The sequence below is a fragment of the Ptychodera flava genome, chromosome 20, assembly GCF_041260155.1.
Source record: "Ptychodera flava strain L36383 chromosome 20, AS_Pfla_20210202, whole genome shotgun sequence".
Taxonomy (NCBI): domain Eukaryota; kingdom Metazoa; phylum Hemichordata; class Enteropneusta; family Ptychoderidae; genus Ptychodera; species Ptychodera flava.
The window spans coordinates 23,121,684-23,146,127 of record NC_091947.1 but is presented as its reverse complement, the minus strand read 5'-3'; the positions used below and the strand labels follow the sequence as shown (position 1 = coordinate 23,146,127).

At 37.9% G+C, this 24,444-nt stretch overlaps 1 protein-coding gene and 1 long non-coding RNA gene across 2 annotated transcripts in view; one reads left to right on the top strand and one right to left on the bottom strand.

Annotated features, from left to right (window-relative positions):
- Positions 1–24,444, bottom strand: part of LOC139119532 (protein mono-ADP-ribosyltransferase PARP14-like) — a 240,592-nt gene that overhangs the window by 128,288 nt on the left and 87,860 nt on the right. Inside the window, exon 11 of the mRNA XM_070683374.1 lies at positions 15,535–15,705. Within this exon, the coding sequence (XP_070539475.1) occupies positions 15,535–15,705 (171 nt within the window). The remainder of the gene's footprint in view (positions 1–15,534; positions 15,706–24,444) is intronic.
- LOC139120351 (uncharacterized) lies at positions 12,532–14,193 on the top strand. The gene is made up of 3 exons (XR_011549084.1): positions 12,532–12,780; positions 13,617–13,824; positions 13,964–14,193. It is a non-coding gene; the product is annotated as an uncharacterized lncRNA (long non-coding RNA).

Genomic DNA, 24,444 nt, shown 5'->3' with positions numbered 1-24,444 from the left:
ATGCTGCTGGTCTGTAAGGACGCATTGTAGACTTTTGCTACTGCAAATCTGTACCATAAAAATAACGAGGGATGAGAACTTTTCAATGTAGAAACAGTCAAGTAAATGTCAATGTTCGTATAAGCATACCTCCATGGTATAAGCATAGACCCTCGAGAAAAATGAGGGTCTATGGTATAAGCAAGGACCCGCTACTACCTAAGAGCAGGGCCGTGTTTCAAGCAGAATATGGTACGTACGTACAGTGTCCAGCACTATAATGTACAGTCTGTGTCCCGTCATCGTGAACAAAATCTCGCCTTCTGATGACATGGATTGATGTGAAGGCTTTTGTCCATGTTTTCAGCGATAGAGTTATATTAAATTCTATATCAAGTATGAAACAACGGATTGGCGCAGATGTCGAGTAAACTCCAGCGTTTCAAAAACGGGACTACATTATCAATTGCGTAATAATTTATAGATCGCACTTCCGTGAACATCATGAGGCTTGATCGGCGCGAAGTTAGATTTTAGTACCGTCGGCTGTGTATGGGGTGAGAACACCGCCAAAATTATCTTGAAATCTTTCTTTAAAGTTATTTCATCATTATTATTTCATAATTTGGTGATTTGGTCATAATTATTTCAGCATTTGGCAATTATTATGCCATAATTTGATAATTATTTGGACATTGTTATGACATGATCATGACATGATTATGAACATTTCATAATCCGTTTGTTTTGCCATTATTCAGCATTGATGTCTTGATTTGGAACTTATGTCATTATTATTATGCCATTATTTAGTGATTGGGTCATTTTTGCGTCATTATTTGGCCATTATTATGCCATTATTTGGTCATAATTTCGACATTATCTTGACATTATTATGTGCTTATTTAATAATATGGGTTTCTTTTGCCATTATTCTGCATTGATGCCTTCATTTGCAACTTATCTTACCGTGATTATACCATTATTTGGTGATTTGGTCAATATTATGTCATTATTTGGTCATTATCATGCAATTATTTAGTCATGATTACGACAATTGTCTTGACATTATTATGAAATTATTTGGTTAATTTGGTTGTTTTGCCATTATTCAGCATTTATGTTTTCATTTGCAACTTATCTGATCATTATTATACCATAATTAGGTGATTTGGTCATTTTTATGTCATTATTTGGTCTTTATTATGCGATTATTTGGTCATGATTACGACATTATCTTGATATTATCTTGACATTATTATGAATTTATTATGTTAATTCGGTTCTTTTGCCATTATTCGGCATTGATGTCTTGATTTGGAACTTATTTCATCATTATTATTCCATTATTTGGTGATTGGGTCATTTTTGTGTCATTATTAGCCAATATTATGCGATTATTTGGTCATGATTACGACATTATTTTGACATTACCTTCGCTCTCAATTATTTGACCTACTTTATTATCTGAACTCATTATTTGACCTGCATTTGAACCCTACCCAGAAATCATTGCACATGGAGATCAACAATGGCAGCTGATAAGGTCGGTCCCCTCGCATAGGGAGAGAAAAGCGGTCTTTGTGTAAGTTTAAAAGCTCAGCTTAGCACATCACGTATCTAGACAAGTTGGGCGTGCTCAAAAAGTGAGATCAATCACGATGTTGGTTTAAAAATCGACTGTATTCGGCGGTGAAACTGGGCGCTCCAGTTCGGAAACCACGAGGCTGTCGACAGCCTAGCTCTGCATGGCAGGGCTGTGTGTTACCGGCGTTATACGGCCTCCCACCACATGTTGTGGGAGGCCGTATAACGCCGGTAACATACAGCCCTGCCATGCTAGAGCTATCGACAGCCCTGCCACGTAGAGCTAAAAGGTGTTATTAATACCTGAAATCTGTCATATAAATCGGCCCGACACGGTATAAATACTCATGCCAGGGGTATTGCGACGTATTAAAGGGCACAGCAAAACATGGTGGGGGCCTCGACCTCCACGCCTATCTGCCTTAGCCTATAAAACCCATGGCTATACGCAGCGAGGCAGCAGTAAGCTTACTCAATTGTCATAGAGATGCTTTTTAAACTTGTACCTAAACATAATTGTGTTCAGAAAACTAAAATGTGGTTTGGAAAGATCCCTTTTTTGAAGAAAACGTCGAACCTTAAAGTGACATTATTTGTATCTTTTGACCTTATATTGTTGCAAACGAGAAGTTGATAATGTTGTTCGACTTACTGAGAGATGTCTAAAGAACGGTCGACCATAGACAACTTCCATCCCGTTTGCGTACACTGTATAGAAAAACCTTGGGTCAGAGGTTAATGGTGGGCTACCGTTGACCTGCGATAAGACCACACTGCTAAATGCCATCTAGGCCGCTTTAAGCATCCGCGTGTAAAAAAGTAAACTACACGAAGTGAAAGTCGAGAGCGCAGTGTAGCAGTTTAGGGATTCCAAATTACCGATGCCGTTTGCTCAGTTACATTTTGACGGTCAGTTTTTCATGGAGATCTTGACGGCCAATCCTGCTCTTAGATACACCATTCTTTGCTGCTACAGAGCACATTTTTGTAATGGGCATTTCAAATGCCTACAAGCTGCAAGAAGCCGACGACTCGGACAAGGCCTATTGTTTCGTCTCGTTTGTACCTCCATATGTAGACTTGCCCAAAGCCTGTGGGCATAGAAACGTCAAAACAGAGTGCAATGAAGGGATAAACTTCAGTAGACAGTCACGTTATTGTCGAGGTGATCGCGAAATTGAAGCGTATATAACAGAGGGGCCTCTACCCGGGGGCCTCTACTGTCTATGATTGAAGCTGCTTTGGCGACTGACACGTACATCATGTACATTGTTGGGTGAAAGCCAGCTCTGCGTGGTAGGGTTGTGCCAAATCGCTGGCAGCACCTCGGTTGCGGCGTGCAGTTTCTCCACCAAAACAACCCATTTTTAATCCCAAACTCGCACTGAGTTTCGTTTTCGAGCACACCCGCCTCGCCTGGGTAAACGATTAGCCCTGCGTACAGGTCTTTGTGTTCCCGGCGTTATACGGCGAGGAGGCCGTATGACGCCGGGAACACACAGACCTGTATGCAGGGCCAGGTACACAATGTGCTCAGCTGCGCTTCTAAACTTACGCAAAACCCACTTTTTGGAGTGGGTCAGAGGCACGGAGGCCGTAAGCGACTTATAGGGTCTAGGCCCGGGGGTCTAGGCAACTGTCATTGCGATGTACTCATTTTTGGTTCGAAATGCGATGCAACTGATACAAATAATTACACGATGCATACAGAATAACAATATTCGAACAGTTGTGTATCGAGAGGTGACTCCAATCGCGAGCAGTATCAATCGACAGTACAGTACCCGCTCGGCGCGGTGTCACGATGTCACAGATGCTACACCGTGCACTGTTCAGTCCGAATGCGATGTTTCCAAGTTCAACAAGTGATCATGTCGTGTTTGTAAAACGAACCAACGTAATGGCAAGAAAATGTCCTAAAATTCTTAAAAGTTGACGAAGATTTGCTAACGATCAAATGCACAGAAAATGCACTACTCTGTACCTGTTTCACTATCACCACAGCAATCTGACATCGTTTTAGTTTTACCATTGACCCATTTGCGTTTATGGTTTTATTTGTTTCACAGTCCATGTCATCGATACTAAAATCAAACTTACAAGTAAATGCCTGTTTATTCACTATTTGACAGTAGCTTGTGAGACGTGCATTTGTTCATGCACCGTGAGCTCATCGATATGCATTGTGCTGAAGTTACTGTGTAGGCCGCTCAGCGTTCTAGCTGTGTACTTTGATAGTTGACGAGTGCGTAGTAATATTGGTCATGTGCTGGGGTTCCATCATGGCTGTTGGTTCAAATCGCGCGGACGCCCTTACCAACATTGAACCTTGCCGTAAAGAGCAAGAAGGTGGTTTTACATATCCTTGAAGCCGCCCATAGTCACAATTTAGGTCTCCTATTGATTTGACCGGGGATTTCAGTCATCAAAAAAATGTTTAAAAAAGTCAAAAGATACAAATAATATCCCTTTAAATTGAAACATATAAACCATGATTTATCAATGTGAAATATATTACGCTAAAGAGGCACTCCCCTTGGTAACATTTTTAAAACACATTTTTTTATTGCCAACGGTCAATATTTGACATGGCGACTGTGCGTGGATCGCGAGATATCGATAAAAACATTTCCTCAAAAAAGTTAAAGTTTGAATTCAGGTGGCCCACCTGAATTCAGCTTCCGAACATAGAACGTTCGGCACTGGGGCCATTGTCAACTAAGCTATGGAGTACGAGTCTATGCTGACGCTGCTGTACACCACAGCAGTACCTGACTCGCGTCGGTGAGCGCGGTCATGTCCCATGGGAGAAAGCCGAGTCCTACTGACTCGGCAAAAAATCGAAAAACAAAGTTTGCTGATTCCACCAGAATTCGCATAGGTGACTAGCACAGATAGGTGCGGTTGATACATAATGCATAGTGGCCGCCGTGTGGTATGCGGCGACCGCTATGTATCGAATCACGCGTAACTGTGTGGCAGACGACAAAATGTAGTCATCAGAGGCAACTAATATTTTACACGTAAAAACTGATATATATGTGGTATTGTTTAAAAATTTAATACAACTGATTGAGAATAATGAAAACGACAAAAACTAAGGAGAAGTTTTAAAAAAGAATTACCAGAGGTAAAGGCATTGATAATGATGTATATAAAGTCATCGCAGTAGGAGGTAAATTAATTGCGTCATTTGAACGTTTTTGGACTCCTTAGAATATCGTCAATCAGCACAACAACACACTTTCGGGGGATTTCGGGTCATAACCAGAAACGATCTTAAAACTTCGGGATGTGAAAAATACGCTCGGGAAATGACAAGTTTTTATCGATATCTCGCGATCCACGCCGAGTTGCCACGTCAAATATTGACCGTTGGCATTAAAAAAATGTGTTTTAAAAATGTTACAAAGTGTGAGTGCCTCTTTAAATCCGAAATCATTTATAGGTGATTACACTTAATCACAGAAATCAATGGCAGGATGTTAACACGGCGGAACTTTCCGATTTCCACTGTACCCGATTATGAGAACTTACCTTTAATTTTCTTGGTATAGTTCTGAACGTTTTGAAAGAAATCCGTTTCTCATGACTGGCTTCACCAAATGTAGAAATTACTGCGGTTTTTCAATATGATTTGAGTTGGGCCAGTGATCTTTCATTTTACTTATGTACAACGCGTCTCTATAGCCGAGATATTGAGATATAAGCTTATGAAGATCAAAATCTAGACAATATTATACGTAAAATTCAATAAATTTAACAAACAGGAATCGTACAATATTTGACGAACAATTTATATGGACAGAGTCGGTTGCAAAAATGTCAACAATAAGCAAGGAGGAAATTTTAATTCCAGTGAATATTTCAATATAAAACTTCCAAAATGCAAGTAAAATATATTCGTACATTTCCAAGATTTTTCCATAACTGATGCATTTTTAAAGTTACGGTTAATTGTAATACTATATATGCCCGTGGTGAGAAAATTGAGAGTGTTTCAAGTCCTCGCATACTCCCCGACATTTTATTTTCAAAAATACCCCTGCAGTAAATGTTTATTAGTTTTAATAATCCCCAATGTCATACTGTACAAGACACGGCACAACAGTTGTGTGTATGGCGATGCTTTAGTGTAGGCAGTATGTTTTATTTGCCTAATCAACACAGCGAAAAATATGTAAAACTTGCAACTTGAAAAACAAGCGACTGCATGTTCGGCCGTGTGGATTTGATAAAAACAATTGTTTTCGCTATTAATATCGCGCTCTGCGGAAGAAAAACAACATCGCACAATCAAAAGGGAAAACGAAAGAAACAAAATCGTGCATGGGGAGACAATACAGCTTTAAAGGTCAGAGTCCTCACAACGAATCAACATACTTCTTTACGGGGGAAAAGTCATGACGTTTCATTACAAACAAAGCAATAAAAAGTCGTTAGGTTAGCGACCGTGCCCCTATGAGTTTACAATAAAAATAACCATGTTCGAGAATAGTTCCCGACAAACCAAAAATATAATGTGGCATACGTATGATAAGACATCTTCATTGAACGAATATTTCCCTGATAATCACCGGCTTTTCAGACTAGCTTACAGATACAACTCTAACTGGCTGTAAAATAAGATAGAAGATAAAAGTAGGCCCTATTGCTTTCTCATCTTTGCATAATTCTCATCTGAACTCATCTGGATGAGAAGGCTTCAATAATGACACGAATATGTTGAGATGATTTGGATTCTAATATTGCAATACAACCAAATGCAGTGTGGTCTATATTTGGCAAATAAATACGACAATATAATCACTTTGTCAAGGTCAAACATATTTACGAAAGAGTATAATAAACTATAGATCAGTAGGAATAAATCAAAGATTGATTTCGGCGTGAACTTCTATTGAAGTCTTGCGTCTACAGTAACATGTGACTTGACAACTGGAAAACTAGTTCCTGCATATATAGGGGTGTCGGAACACAGGGATGTCGCAACATGGGGTGTTGGAGCTTTAAGGCGGTCACCATCCACTGCGACCGCATTGCCAAAACGCGAGAAACTTCAGAGACTTTCGCGTCTAATAACAAAAACACATAATCTTGGTCGCGCTTCGCTCCATGGAACTGGGGTATAATAACATATCTCTATACCTTTAGGGACCGTCTCAGATTGTCGCAGAAGTTCAAGAAACGAAATTCCTTCGTTTAGATCAAAACCCCTTCCCCCTCCCCCTAAACGAAACTTCAAAAGTGCGAAATGTTCATGTCTGCCTGAGAGTACAATGTTGCATTTTGCTATAGCTACTTAAAGACGTATTCCCCTTGCCACATTTCAATTAAAGTAATTGATCAGATTTGAGTACTAACAGGGCATTTTACCGCATAAAAGTTTCATTTTATTTTACTTTCCCTTTTTGCATCTCTTGTGCTGTTCTTTGTCTTTGTGAACACGCAATTTGTACTTGGTAGGAGCAGTAAATAAGCAAGAAACTTTGACAAGGGGGCCAAGGCATGTTCAATCACATTAAAACGACTATGGCCAGGTGCATAACAAGTGAGAATAAAGACATCTGGTGGTTAGAGCAGACACTTATAAAAAGCACATTTTAAAACATAGGGCCAAAGTCCCTGAAGCTACTATAGACATGGATACAAAATTAAGTATTTCCTGACTGTATGAAATTATCTCACTAAGGTCATCCTAGGGACTTGTAAACCGTAAGTTCTGTTGAATAAGTTGAGACTGTACGTACTCAGAGAAAGCACAATGAAGACAAATGTTTGAAACTTAAGAAGTTCAAGGTCATCAAAAGCATTATAAGGAATCATGTTACACTTTCATTGCACTGTTTACACAGATTGCATAATTGCTATAAATAGCACATGAGGAATCTTACAGCCAAGCTTTACCATAAAAACCATATCACTTTGACCACTCTTTTAATTGACCACTCTATTTTTTTCCTCAAAAAGTAATCTTATTTTATCCTTACCAAGTCAACCATAAATGGAAATTAGAACTTTCTCTATCTCTATCTATTTGACCACCCTATCATGACAAACTATTATGAGCAATTTCTTTTAGATAACATAAATGGTGGTTCAGAATATCAAAGTTGGGATTCAGGAAAGTTGCCTTCACATGTTTTAATCCTCCAAGATGGTAAGCATTTCACTATGAACTGTCAAAAAAAGTTGAACTTTCTGATAATTCCACACTAAAATTATTTTGGCTTTGATGATTTCCTAATTAATTCAATTATTTAAAATCTTATTAATTATTTTTTTCTGGGTTAATTGATAGGGTTTATACAGTACAAGAATTACATACAATAAAAGTCAAATTTGACCAAAATGACAAAAAAATTCCTTAAAAATACACATTTGCATATTTCATCACAATTTGAACAAATCTAAGTTGGTTATCCCTAGGGACCTGTATACCAAATAACAAAGCTGTCTGACCAGCGGTTATGAAGAAGAAGATTTTTTACCAAAAACACCTTTTTTGGCATTAATTTGCCTATTTTCAACAATATCAAAAAATAAAAAAAGTAGTTTCTCAAAATCATATTTTTCATCTACACAACAAATATCAAATCAGTAAGTACTGCGGTTCTCAAGATATTTGAGTGGACGGACGCCTCACAAACGGACATACATACATACATACATACATACATACAGACTGACGATGGACGCCGGACGGATACCCATCCCAATAGCTTCTATAGACTATAGTCTATAGTAGCTAAAAATGATACTTTTTGTCTTTGTATAATTTGATGAATGAAAGGTTTAGGATACAATGTTACTATCGATAAATTGTGTTTGGGGCACGAATGAGATGGAAACAGTTACAAATTTGTTGGCACGAGTATGCAGTTTTTCTTTAATTTAAAATAAACACACGGAACTTGTGATCACAAAATAAAAGTGCGAAAGTGAAGTTCACTCAATAAATGGAGGTCAAACCCCCTTTCCCCCTAAACGAATGAATTTCGCTTTTTGAACTTCTGCCAAAATCTGAGCGGTCCCTTAGTGAGCTCTGCATGGCAGGCTTGGTATTCTATAGCTCTGCATGGCAGGGCTATGTGTTACCGGCGTTATGGGAGGCTGTATAACGCCGGTAACACACAGCCCTGCCATGCAGAGCTAGGTGTAACTATAGGCCACCGTGGGCTACCCACCACAGCCCAGTTCCGCCGCTGAAAACAATCAATTTTTAATCCAAAATTGTGGTCGATCTCAGTGTTCGAGCATGCCCAACTATTCTAGCTACACAATGTGCTGAGCTGAGCTTTAAAACTTCTGCAAAGCCGGCTTTTCTCTCTCTATGCGAGGGGACCGACCGTATCAGCCGCCATTGTGAATCTCCATGTACAATGATTTCTGGGTAGGGTTCAAATGCAGGTCAAATAATGAGTTCAGATAATAAAGTAGGTCAAATAATTGAGAGCGAAGGTAAAATCAAAATAATGTCGTAATCATGACCAAATAATCGCATAATATTGGCTAATAATGACACAAAAATGACCCAATCACCAAATAATGTAATAATTATGATGAAATAAGTTCCAAATCAAGACATCAATGCCCAATAATGGCAAAAGAACCGAATTAACATAATAAATTCATAATAATGTCAAGATAATATCAAGATAATGTAATAATCATGACCAAATAATCTCATAATAAAGACCAAATAATGACATTAAAATGACCAAATCACCTAATTATGGTATAATAACGATCAGATAAGTTCCAAATCAAAAGATAAATGCTGAATAATGGCAAAACAACCAAATTAACCAAATAATTTAATGATAATGTCAAGACAATGTCGTAATCATGACTAAATAATTGTATAATTATGACCAAATAATGACATAATATTGACCAAATCACCAAATAATGGTATTATCATGGCAAGATAAGTTGCAAATCAAGGCATCAATGAAGAATAATGGCAAAAGAAACCCATATTATTAAGTAAGTGCATAATAATGTCAAGATAATGTCGAAATCATGACCAAATAATCGCATAATAAAGACCAAATAATGACATAAAAATGACCAAATCACCTAAATATGGTATAATAATGATCAGATAAGTTCCAAATGAAAACAAAAATGCTGAATAATGGCAAAACAACCAAATTAACCAAATAATTTCATATAATGTCTAGACAATGTCGTAATTGTCGAGAAACGTTATACAAAGATAGCTACTTCTTAATTCCTTGACAATGAAGACAGATTGTAATCTCTTCAGTTCCTTCCAATATCCTGGTCTTGGCACCAAAAACAATCCCATACATTGTTTTTGGTGCCGAGACCAGGATGAGTTCAAAGAAGAAAGCAAAGTCGAAGTCAGCGCAAGCAGAGGGAATGGCAACTCCAGCTACAACCAATCTGAAGAGGACACGAGGAGTCTACCGCGGAATAGTGACAAACCACCTCAAGAAAGCCGAAACCACACTGTCTGCGTTTCAGGGCGACCCCGAACAACTGTTCATACTGGAGATGATACTGGTAAGAGTAGAGGAAACGTACAAAGAGATACAAAAACTCGACAGTTTGATCATCACTAACGCCGAAGATGGAGACATCGACGATATATCTACCGACCTCCAGCAATACAATGAAGATACACACGAGAAGATATTCAGAATCAAGCATTTCATCGGAGAGAAGGAGAACAAACCCATCGAAGCAACCCCAAGTTCAACCTTCAGGCAAGCTCGTACACCGCCTGTCTCAGCACCTCACAAGACGGTAAGTCTACCAATCAACGGGCGAAGCCGCGAACGTAGTCGCTGGTTTGAGTATTTCAGACTCTAATTACCAACTCGCCATTAACGCGCTTCAAAAGCGTTATGGACAAAGACACAAAATTATCCACGTGCACATAGATTCGCTATTAACTATGCCGAAGCCAAATTACAATCGCACAAGTCTGAGAAAATTCTACAATAATATAGAGAACCACATTCGCGATCTAGAAAACCTCGACATAACTGTTGACAAATACGCTGTTATGTTAGAAAGGGCAATCTGGATAAAACTACCGAAAAAGATAATCGCTGTATTCAACGAACATTACGAAGACAAAAGCTGGGAAATCGACGAACTTCGCGACGCACTATGGAGACACATACTTTACATGGACGAAGAAACCAAATCTACAGAAACCCCAATAGCTACCGCGACCTTCTTCGCAAATGCCGAGACGAATGCAAAAGGCCGCCAAGCCTCAAAGCCTCAAAGCCGAAAACTTGGGCATACTAGGGACCACACTTCCACAACGACTCTACGGTCCTGTACGAAACAGATTTTTTGCGGTTAACATACTGCAAGCTCTGGGTAAACATACCACGCACAAGTTTGTTTGCCACAACACTCTATTCATCCTGCGCCGATAGTCACCACTAGTGGTGCACTTGTGGTGATTAGCAATCTTTCTCTTGGTATGTCTACCACAAAATTAAAGTAAACAAAGTTGCAGATTGCTTTGTGGTATGTTTGCCATAAAAGGCTTACGTAAATACAATGGTCACAGCACTGTACAGAATGGCCTAAGAATTCAAGGCTGCACGGTTACAAGGCAAAGATAACTTGTGCAGCCAAATGACATGAACATGTGTGCCTAGCTGGCTTCTGCAGATGTATATCATATGCATGAATAAAGAATATACATGTTTGCACTCTAATTTAATAACAAAATTAGTATATTTATTGATTTTTCAAAACTGGGGATGTTAAAACGTGTATACACATTTGTAAGACAAATCTTATCAGTTTCAAAGAAATTAGGAAATTCACATACAAAAGTACCTGACTCTCCAAATGATACTTCTATACACAGTGACAAGATTTTACGAATGCAGATTACATCAACAATAGCACATAAAACTGCGGGATCGCTGGATTGCCAAAATAGCTTAATTTGAGCTATTTAGCAGCTAATATAATATTGTGTGATCGAGGCGAGAAAAGTGACGAAGTTGATATAAGACGGGTATTCTGTTGATAACAATGTAGTTTCATACTTAGGCCTACACTGTAGGCAGCCACAAAAAAATCCCATGAAACCATTTTTCCTTGTCCATCGGGAAACATTTTGAGCCAATGATCTGCACGAATCATGGCAGCAACGAAAATCTCTCGAAAATCGGCCGTAATCCACGAAGGAAAAGAACTTTGCCACAGTTTGCGTAATAGGCCTAATGAGCCGACAGGCATGTCAGTCACCGCGGTCGGAGAAAACACTCATTCTATTTGTGTCTTTCGACAATTATTTTCCGAAGCCATCATATGATCAGTATAGTTACTCAATCGCCGACTTAGAAAGACAAGGGAATTATTAGTCGTATTGCCATCCACTTTACAAATGATTGACATCTCAACCTGCCGATGGACGTGTACACGTACGTACGTGTCTGCAGAGAAACGCGCCCGAACAAAAATCTAAGAAATTGTTGAACTGGTATGTTGGATTTTTTGTATCTTACGCCTGTCGTATAGAACACAGTTTTCATCGAAATTGAAGTCCCGTATCTCTGGGAAGGCACACTATAAAATAGTTCTAGTATAGTGACTATGAACAGTTTGCACGGTTAGCTCCGCGGCGCCACTGCTGTGCTAACTACTAGTAGTAAATAGTGTGCGGCTATGTCGGGTCATAGCCACTGGTACTCTCAATATACTTTTGCTTGGATAGTCCGTCGAAAGCTGCAACTTTTCAATGAATTACTTTTCAATGAATTACTTTTGAAAAAACTTCCACTACAGTCCACATCATGCTATGTTACGTACGCGTACAGCGATCGCGATTGCGAGGACTTTGTACCGGAAGTAATAGTATCACACCTGATGACATCATAGATCATGTGAAGATTTCGTTGTGATTGGTCAGATTGGGGTGTCACAGGTCAAATCTCAGCAGCAAATCTGATATCAGAATTGCTGAGTGAATTGTCGCTGTTTTTTCACTCGATTTTTGACAAAATTTCACTGAAATTTGCCATCGGACACCGCCATGACAGCTTCATATACGTTAGCTATGAATGTACAACCTATACGCAATGTTCAAGACGCGTTAATTTTCATGTCACCGTCGTCACGATCAGCATGTGGAGATCGGCTTTGAACAATGGTCACCATTTATAATATACTAGTAACACCCTGAGGATCAAGGCGATCGTTTGAATTTCGGTAAGTAAATTTTCCATTATCCTTCTCTGCAACGTAACGACGAATTTTATATGTTTTTGTTCAGCGCATTTCTCGAGTAACAGTGTCCAATTGTCTGAATAACTCCCGAGGTTGAACGTTGAGTGAACAGTGTATACAATTACAAAGCAGTGGCCTTCATCTGTTCCTGCCGATAACATGTATTGATAGTGTCTATGTCTGAGGAGTACATACTTCGAGACACTCTCTTGCTATGGCGAGGGCACAGTCTCTCGGGGACTGTGGCCAGGGTGAAACTTTTGCTTATATGTATACAAATTTCCCTCGATGTACGATATAAAACAATGAAAAAACAATACATTTAGGAATTGTTGGGTAAGAATTAAGTTCTTAAACTCTGACCAGTAGTATTGTTTGTACATGTGTTTGATGTCATGAAATTTAGTATACGTCTATGTACAAGATCATGCTGGACGATGCTGGACGTCTCTGTCTTTGACACTTAAGTTTCTTTTGAAGTCTTCATTAATGTAATGACATTTGTTCAATGTTACCCGTAAATATTTTGCTGGCACATTGTAAGGCAAAATCCGAATCAATGATTGATTTACGATATTTCATTGAAGTTCTACATGAAATCTTACAACACAAAACATGCATACAATATTTTCAGTCCTATCTTTCTGTAGCTGTGGGTCACTGATAGCGTTGTCCTCCCCCATCTAAAAGTAATTTAGATTCACAGATATAGTAGTAAACTAGTTTACATGTCACATGTACTCATAATCACCAAATATAATCCCTGGGACTTTGTCATTTACATTCCTTTTTATTCCATTGCATTTTCTTATTTGTAGCTGGAAGTGACGACATGTCTTTGTGGCAACGGATGCTGAGAAAAAGCAATGCTGATGACAACTCTACATCACCAATCTCATAAACCCACATTGGTCCCAAAAGAGTAACCAAAATTGCCAAGGCCTACTATATAAGTGTAAGTACCATTTGAAATATCTTAGTGACCTGGACTCCATTTCATGATATGTGCAAGACTAATTGTGAAAGGTATGTCAAGGCAGTTGCAATTCAGTTGCAATTACATACTGACTAGCAGATTGTTCTCTTGGCATTTTGTCAACTGTACTGTGCTAGTATATGTGATTACATTAATGTTTTTTTCTTGTTTTTCTGTTTTTTGTTTTAGCCCTTTTGTAGTCCACGGAAAGTAAACCAAGACACTGAACAATCAACTGGATCAAAAGTAACTGTTCCCAATGTATGGTTGGATATGCCAACACTTTGTTATGAAGATGCCATGGATTAAGAGAGATATCCTGTGAAAGAACTGTTGATGAACTTCTGATTTCTTTTGTTTTTTGTCATTTGTTAGCATTTCCATCTGCAATAAATGTAAGGTAGGAATTCAATGAAAAACCTGGTAAGATTTTCTTTTGTTTGTGAATGTGTGTGAGTGTTTGTACCTGTGGCTACATTCTGAAAACTTACATGAGCACAAGAATGAATAGCTAGAGTGTGAGTGGTCATGGCAAAGTGTGAAGGGTAGGGGTATGCTACTGGGGGGGGGGGGGGGGGGGGGGCCTACCCATGGGGTCAGCTTCAATAGCGGTATGTATACCATAAATCCTGTTTGTGGCAAGTATACCGCAAAAAAAATTCAGCAAAGCCTAAACTTTTGTGGCAAACATACCAGGACATGCATGAGTGTCGTGGTAAGCATACCACAATATGCGCGCCGCAAAATCCATCAACATGCGAAAATCTCAAGCTATGCGTCTATGCGTAAGTTTACCACAACTTGTTGTGGTAAACTTACCAGGCAATTATGAAGACTTTACCAGAACTGTTCGCCGCAAGGCTTTAATTTTCGTAAGGGGACGGGTAGTCTGACGTTTTTCGGTTGCAAGACAGTCAAGTGTGGTAGATGCCCCTTTGCGTCCCTGATCTTGAACGGATCACTAGGCGGACGTACAGTGTTACACATGGTGCAGACTTCTTGTGCGTTGTCTAGGCATTGTTGATGTTGGTACGTGGTAAGATAGAATACAGCTGCAGACTAAGTAAATTGAAGGCTGGATGACGGAAAAGACGAGCGGCAGGGAGTATTGTAATAGCGTGGCAGGCAGTCTGATGGCCTAGAAAGAATGAACCTGGACCAGGAGCTTGAAACAAGGCTGGGGTCAAGTGCCGTGTGCAAGAAAGATGGATAGCTAGATAATGGGTACTAAGATGTCTACGTCAGCAAGATTAGCTAGATAACGGGTACAAGATGTGTACGTCAGCATTGCAAAGTGACTTTGGGAAAGGTTTGTTCTGCAAGCGGCCTAGCTCTGTGGACTTTCAAAGTAGATTTGTGTTAACACACAATTCCTTATATATTGATTTAAAAAGAATCAGACTGGCTGTTTTGAAGAAGAAGATTTGAAAATAAAAAGTTGATGGATACCAGACAATGGACGATGCCACACATCCACTTATTAGATAAGCTCCTTATCACTGACAGAGGAGCTTGCAAAATGGCTTTGCACTTCTTAAAATTCCTACTGTCTGCAAAATATCAGAAATATTGAAAGAGAGACCCTTTCAGACTACAAGAGAGATTATAGGATAATTTCACATATACTGCACAAAGCAGCATGTAGATTATAAATTTGGTTACACCTTGCCATGTGTATATCTGTAACTATGTAATGCATCTACCACGATTCTGTAAAAAATGTTCGATGACAAATTATTAAAATACGTATGCATATTTACCTTCAGGACTTTCAAACGTTATCACAAATGTTCCATCATCTTTCATTTCAGACTCTTCTACTGGACCTCCACCAGATCTCTTGCTCTCAAAATACAGTTCCAGTGTTTCTCTAGATAAGCCTCTGTTGAATCCTGTGACTTGAAGTTTACAGGGGTATACTTGAACAGCAGCTGAAGAGTATGTAAAAAGTCGAAAATGACAGCATTAAACCTTGACTCTGTTGAATCCCTAGACTTGAAGTTTACAGGGGTCAACTTGAACAACACCTGAAAAGTATGTAAAAAGTCGAAAATGATAGCATTAAACCTTGACCTTTGTACTGAAGTTTACCAGTGAAACCAGATATGAACTGAAAATACTCACGTGTTTCATTATATATTGAAGTTATGTGTAGATTTGAACCTTTGCCACATGTTTGCAACTTCATTCAAATTATTATGGTCAACATAATGAACAATAATCACCGCCCATTAATTCTAAAAGGTCATGAAGTACACAAATATGTAATTAGCTGAAGTAAAAATATTAAAGTTATTTGACTGCTCTTATTGTATCACCACTTTATATAGCAAGTGTAATTACCGTTGGCCAAGTCCTTCAAGCCATATATGCTGAGCAGTGAAAGCTTATTAGATATGCAAATTATAAATTAGCTGACATGAAAATGTGAAAGGACTTGCGATATTGTTGTAACCTAGTACCTGGTATAATCATCAATGTACATAGCATGTTTTGCCAACTTCGGTTTGATCAAGTATATATCCCTAATAAGCAAAGTTCATTAAATATGTAAATTTGGAATTGGCTTGAGTAAAAATGCTTAATGATTGTCAATAATGTTGTATCATGGTATCTGCAATATGTGTAGCAAATTTTGTCAACTTTGGTCAAGTCAATTCTGATATATATCTCTAATTAGGAAAGATCATTAAATATGCAAATTAGGAATAGGCTGAAGAGAAAATGCTTAATGACTTTCAATAATATTGTATTATAGTGTCTTCAATGCACATAGCAAGTTTCATCAATTTCGATCCAGTCAGTTCAGATAAATATCCCCAATTATGAAAATTCATTCAATATTCAAATTAGGTTTTGGCTGAAAATGTCTTTTGACCTTCAATAATGTTATATCACAGTATCTTTGATGTATATAGCAAGTTTCAACAACTACAATCAAGTTAATTTAGATATATATCCCCGATTGGGAAAGTTCATTAAATATGCAAATTCGGAATTGGCTGAAGTAAAAATGCTTAATGACTTTCAAAAATGTTGTATCACATATCAGTTTTTTAGTCCATTTCGTGTACTTTCATAAGAACTATGTTGATTGGCTATAGGCCGAAAAATGAGAATACGACCTCCCATCAAAGAGAACATACTAAATTGAAAGGAAAAACTTACGCTGCCACACCGATCAGCTTATTTCAATGAACAGCGCGACATGCAGTAAACACTGTCGAACGCTCTCACTCAAATGGATCAACTCACGTTTTCACCTGTCAAAATTCGTTGTTTAACTTGATTTGTATTACGGAGCAGATGATAATACCTATATAATTTTCTCCGCACATTCAAAAAATGCAAGCCGTTTTTATTTTATTGGTATTTTTTTGCAGCCTATTTACTGATCAACAAGTCATTGACAATGACACAGTCCCCACTTGTACTTTAATTACAAGTCCTCTGAGAGGATAGAGTCCTCTTCATTAATTAGGTCTGTGATGAAAAATACTGTGATACAGATGGGGCTTAATGGTCAACCAGATATGAACTGAAAATACTCACGTGTTTCATTATATATTGAAGTTATGTGTAAATTTGAACCTTTGCCACATGTTTGCAACTTCATTGAAATTATTATGATCACCATGATGAATAATAATCACTGCTGATTAATTCTAAAAGGTCATGAAGTATACAAATATGTAATTAGCTGAAATAAAAATATTCAAGTTATTTGACTGCTCTTATTGTATCACAACTTTATGTAGCAAGTGTAATTACCGTTGGCCAAGTCCTTCAAGTCATATATGCCGAGCTGTGAAAGCTCATTAGACATGCAAATTATAAATTAGCTGACATGAAAATGTGAAATGACTTTCGATATTGATTTAACCTAGTACCTGGTATAATCATCAATGTACATAGCATGTTTTGCCAACTTTGATCAAGTAAATGCCGGTATATATCCCTAATAAGCAAAGTTCATTAGATATGTAAATTTGGAATTGGCTTGAGTAAAAATGCTTAATGATTGTCAATAATGTTGTATCATGGTATCTGCAATATGTGTAGCAAATTTTGTCAACTTTGGTCAAGTCAATTCAGATATATATCTCTAATTAGGAAAGATCATCAAATATGCAAATTAGGAATGGCTGAAGAGAAATTGCTTAATGACTTTCAATAATGTTGTATTATAGTGTCTACAATGTACATAGCAAGTTTTATCAATTTTGATCAAGTCAATTCAGATAAATATCCCTAATTATGAAAATTCATTCAATATTCAAATTAGGTTTTGGCTGCAGTAAAAATGTCTTTTGACTTTCAATAATGTTATATCACAGTATTTTTGATGTATATAGCAAGTTTCAACAACTAAAATCAAGTTGATTCAGATATATATCCCTAATTGGGAAAGTTCATTAAATATGCAAATTCGGAATTGGCTGAAGTAAAAAAGCTTAATGACTTTCAATAATGTTAAATCATATTATCATTAGTTTACATACCAAGTTTGGTTAATTTTGAGCGAGTCAAATCAGACATACATCCCTAGTTAGGAAAGTTAATTAAATATGCAAATTAGCATTTATCTTTCATGTCACCCCTTAATGGTTCCCACTGCTGATATACCTTGGTGTGATCAGAATTTGTAGCAAATCTCATCAAATTTTGTGTAGTCGTTTTTAATGTATATCCGTTTTTTCTAAAATCATTAATTATGCAAATGAGCAAACAGAATGCAAGCCACACCCACCAAAAACTAAACAGTTCTTGCCATTTGCTAACTGAATATATGTACTAGATTTGATTCTGATCTGATAAGCCGTTTTTGAGATATCGTACAGACAGACAGATAGACAGACAGGCAGACAGACGGACAGACAGACAGACAGACAGACAGACATCGCTGCGACATATGCTCACGTGTGTAAACACGTGAGTAAAAAGTGAGTTCCATGGTGGTGAAATTATGAAACCAATGTAAGCCGCCATACTAATTACAAAAGGTCATTAAAATGAATCAATTAGTACATAATAAACAGGATGCTTCCAAACATTTTTGCATCCTATCCTAACACTGACAGATTATCACCAGTAAAGTTTGATGCAATACAATTTGTTTCGACCTGCCTGAGTTACGGCTAAGGACATGAAAAAATTGCAACAAAATGGTCGCCATGCAGCCATATTGGATCACATCGTGAAACAAATTGAAGTGCATATGTATGACATATAAGTCAATGTCCTTGTACCAACTTTGAATGAAATTTGTTTAGACCTGTCTGTCAGTTATGGCTAAGGACATGAAAAAATTGTAACAAAATGGCTGCCATGCAGCCATATTGGATCACATCGTGAAGGAAATTGACGTGCATATGCATGACATAGGTCAATGTCCTTGTGCAAACTTTTAATAAAATCGGTTGAGACGTGCCTGAGTTATGTCTCCGTACATGAAAAAATTGTAACAATGGCGGCCATTTTGCATTATAACAAATTGAAGTGCATATGTATGATATAGGTCAATGTCCTTGTACCAAGTTTGAATAAAATCACTTAAGATGTACCTGAATTATGGCCCCATACATGAAAAAATGTAACAAAAAGGCCGCCATGCGGCCATATTGGATTGTATCACAAAACAAATCAATGTGGATATGCATGACATTGGTCAATGTCTTTGTACAAACTTTTAATACAATCGGTTGAGACGTGCCTGAGTTATGGCTCCGTACATGAAAAAATTGTAACAAATTGGCCGCCATTCAGCTGTATTGGATCATATCGTGAAACAAATTGAAGTGCATATGTATGATATAGGTCAATGTCTTGTACCAACTTTGAATAAAATCAGTTGAGATGTGCCTGAGTTATGGCTCCGTACATGAAAAAATCATAACAAAATGGCCGCCATGTGGCCATATTGGATCGTATCACAAAACAAATCAATGTGGATATGCATGACATAGGTCAATGTCCTTGTACCAACTTTGGGAGCTAATAAAATTGGTTGAGAGGTGCCTGAGTGATGGCTCTCTACATAAAAAAATTGAAACAAAATGGCCACCATGCAGCCATATTGGATCATATCGTGAAACAAATTGATGTGCATATGTATGATATAGGTCAATATCCTTGTACCAACTTTGAATAGAATCGGTTGAGATGTGCCTGAGTTATGGCTCCGTACATGAAAAAATCGTAACAAAATGGCCGCCTGGCGGCCATATTGGATTGTATCAGAAAACAAATCGACATGTATATGTATGACATATGAAGTAATTCTTGTACCAAGTTTGAATGGAATCGCTACAGGCATTTCTGAGATATCTGCGTGAAGGGACGGATGCATGGACGGACGCACGCACTGACGCATGCATGCATGCACGGACATGACCAAACCTATAAGTCCCTCTGGATGGTGTCTGTGGGAACTAAAAATAACATGTAGTACAATGAGTGCACATTAATGGGATTGGGCCTCCCTAATTAAAACAGGGGGTTAGTAATTACCCAAAACTATCTAACTGCTACTCTGTTTGGCTCCATTTTAACAAAATAGACCCTTCAACATAGCCTGAAGATCTGTACCCAGGGTGCAAAATTCACACTAACCCGATGGCCTGAGACCAGTTGTTTTCATGCCGGGCCAGTAACTTTCCCCATATGTACAGAAGTTTACAAGAGTGTTTTGCTAAGCTAAATACATGACAAAATTATTCAAAGGTATGGAATTTATTCTTTCAAGAGATTTGCAAAACGTGAAATTTGCAAATAACAAGTCATTGACAATGACATAGTCCCCACTTGTAATAGGAGTATTAGTCTTGATGGGGCAGGGAAATGTGGTCATTAAGAAGTATCACTGGAGAGTATATGTTGAGATCTAAGAGCACATGGGTCTATGTCGTTGTTCCACATTTGAAACACATGAGGCATGTCTAAGTTATGGTTCTAAATAAGGAAAAAAGATCAGACCTCTAGCTGTATTGGCCAGCCAAGAAATACATATGCGCATAATAAATAAGGTACAAGATGTGACATCTTTAAGGTCTAATATCCTATCAAAATTGAAGGGTATAGAACTTGTGGTTACTGAGTTATGCATATATATGTATAATCAAGGTCAAAGGTCATCAAGGTCACATGATATTTTGGAAAAAAAAATTGTATTGCAAATTAATCCCTATTTGCCAAAACCCTCTAGCTCTATTCGCTTGCCCAGAATTAGATATGTGCATAATAAATGAGGTAAAGCGTGTGTTGTCATAAGGTCTCCCATCCTACTAAATATAAAGGACATAGCATTTGTGGTTACTTATTTATTGACATAAATGTATATTTTAGGTAAAAGCTCATCGAGGTCACATGACATTTTGTCAAAAAATTTCTATCCTATAGTTATCCCTATATACCAAAAATCAGACATCCAGCTCTATTGGCTCGCTCAAAATTAGATATGTGCATAATTAATGAGGCACAATATGTGGCGTCATAAGGTGTCCCATCATACCATATATGAAGGGTGTAGCACTTGTGGTTACTGGGTTATGGACAAATATGTATATTTGAGGTCAAAGGTCACCAAGGTCACGGTACATAATAATAATAATAATAATAATAATAATAATGGTTTATTTGCCTCAAAATGGTGACCCTTAGGTCAAATTATAAGAGGTACAATTCTAAAATTTGTCAAAATACAGTCGCACTCTAGCAAAAAATTAACACATCATCAACAACAACAATACAACAATTGATGATAAAACGCATTCAACTACGTAATAAATTAATACTATAAACAACTGGGCTGGAATCTTTACGCTTGGTTCTTGATTGAAAACTTCTAATGCTACAGTTTCTCGTTGGATATCTATGATTAATTTGAGGTTGAACAAGGTGATTTAATTTGTGGTCTGGCTTTAGAATACTCTCACCAAATTTCTTACAAATATCTTGTCTTCTTCCTTCTAATGATTTTAGTTGAAGCATATTTTGTGCTTCCCTATATGAAGCAAATGGATAAATAATTTTGAAGGCCCTCTTCTGAAGTTTTTCTGACTGTTGTTTTTGTTTTTCCGTTAACCCTCCCTGCCAGACCACACAAGCATATTCTAATGTTGACCTAACAAATGAGACATAAATACTTTTCAGATCTTGCACAGATGCACCGAATCTACTCAATACACGTAAGATATGCAACCTCTGTGAGGCCTTGCTAACAAATCCGCTAACATGTCTATCCCACTTCAACTTATTATTTATAGTTCACCCTAGATATTTAAAATTGTCAACTTCACCCAGCTCAATATTAGATAATGTGAGGGGCTGAGGTTTGGTGAACTGTTTTGTGAAACATATCATGATTTCTTTGCATTTTTTTGGATTTAATTTCATATTATTTATCTGCCCATGTACTTACATCATCTAAAATTGATTGCATAGAAGAATGAATAAGTGTTCTTGAATGAAAACTCTCAGGCAATGTAGTATCATCACTGAAAATATAGTGAGAGCATTGGATACTCTTTTGGATGTCATTAATCACTATTGTAAAAAGTAGGGGTCCTAATTTTGTACCCTGGGGGACACCCGCCAGAATACCTTGCCAGCTAGACAAACAGTCACCAACCTTAACCGGTCGGTTACGATTGTACAAAAAGGGTACTACCCGTTTGACTAAGTTGGTATTTATGCCAAGTTTCAGTAGTTTTGACATCAAGATATTATGATCTACTTTGTCAAATGCTTAACTAAAGTCTAAAAAGCACACTCTAACCAAATTTCCCTGCCCTTCTAATTGTTCTATCCAATTTTGCAACCTATCTACAAGCGTAAATGATGATGATGATCTTTTTACCGATGCATATTGTTTTTCATCCATTTTACCTTTTATTTCGTATTTTATCCACTTGCCAATGATGCATTCAAATACATTTCGTCAAAATGTCTGAGATATCTGCGTGAACGGATGGACTCACGGATGGACTCACGGACGGACATGACCCAATCTATTAGCCCCCTGGACTTCAACTGTGGGGACTACAAACTGTGTCACTACATCCTTTTTGCAATATGAATATGATGAGAAACTAAATTTTTATTTTTCTTGGCCTTATACATGGGAGTCTGTGGAGAACTGCCTTATACATGGAAGTCTATGGAGAACTGCCTTATACATAGGAGTCTATGTAGGTGTAAACTAAAAAGTCCTCTAGCACGGCCAAATTTGATTGCATTATGAAACAAATAGACGTGCGTCTGTATTGGGTAGGGTACTATCCTTGTGCAAAGGTTGAAAGAAATTGACCAGGGCATGTCTGAGATATCTGCGTGAATGGACGCACAGATGGACACATGTACGGACTTTGTCCGCGGGGACTAAAAAGTGAACAGACTGATCAGTAGGGCATCGAAGTGAAAGGGTGAAAGGCTTTACCTCACGTTTTTACGCGAGAGTAGTGGCGCTATTCAATATGCTCCCCATTGGTTAAGCATGTGTTAGGTTTGAGAGATCTTTGTGGTCATAAAAGAGTTATTGTTTAGCGTATCGACTGTGTTGCATGTGTCAAGATAAACGGGATTTCGAGGACACCTCAACATTGCACTTTTATATGATATCAGATATTTACAGCTAATGGACAACAGTATCAAAATTAGAATTGTTTGGTCAGATAAGTGAGATGGTGAAATCTCTGATATAGTACATTTACGCACGGTACAAGTCTAGTATCGTATAATTGAAGTTAGTGTCGGACTACGGAAGTCGGGCTTGGCTAGACTGAGGGGCCAGATTTGTAAAGTATATGGTGACTTCCCCGATGTACATTGAATATTTACCCACAATTTGACAAGTATAATATCATCTAGTATCAAAGTTAGAGCTGGATTGAGGAAGTCGGGCTTGGCAAGATCTGTGAGGTGGCAAAATCTCCGAAATCGCTAATAAACATCGGTGATTTTACTTAGAGCAGAGATGCCCGAGACACAAGGCAAGGCATGCATTCTCAGTGTCGATATTAGAGTACCAATCACCGATAAATATTTAGTAAATCTCTGTGATTTCACAGATCCACAGATCCGGCGTGTTGAGATGCAAGGCTTTCTAGAATTGCCTAGTATCGATTATTATAATACAGTCCCAAAAATTGCTGATATGTATCAGCCTGGGGTAAAAAATCGGCAATTTTGCAAACGCGGTATGCCGCAACAGAAGGCAAGCCAAAGTGTAGTATCGATATAAGACCCGATATATCCATTCTCATATATCGATTGTTATGCATGGCGGAAATATATTGGACGTCAAACTTAGAAAGTAAAAGTTCGATAATCAAAGTCACGTCTTCATTGTTATTTGACCTTGATGGCCATTTGCCTTGGTCACCTGTAAAGATTACGCTTACATTTTAAATTTGTGTGATTTGTCTTTTAAACGTAGGTTTCGACATTTTTGACATTATATCTGTTCATCAGCTGCCCTAATTTTTTGTATCCTATTCCTTAAATTTGACGACAAGTCCCTCAAAGAGGAGAAGCGAGAATCGTTTCTAGACACCCTTTGTGTGTGATCCTATGTTTGTGGTGCCAAAAGTTACCTATCCCTGATCGGAGTTCTGGATGCGTAGCCATGTTGGGACATATTTCAAGCCCAGGCTTGTGCCCGTTTTCTCAGT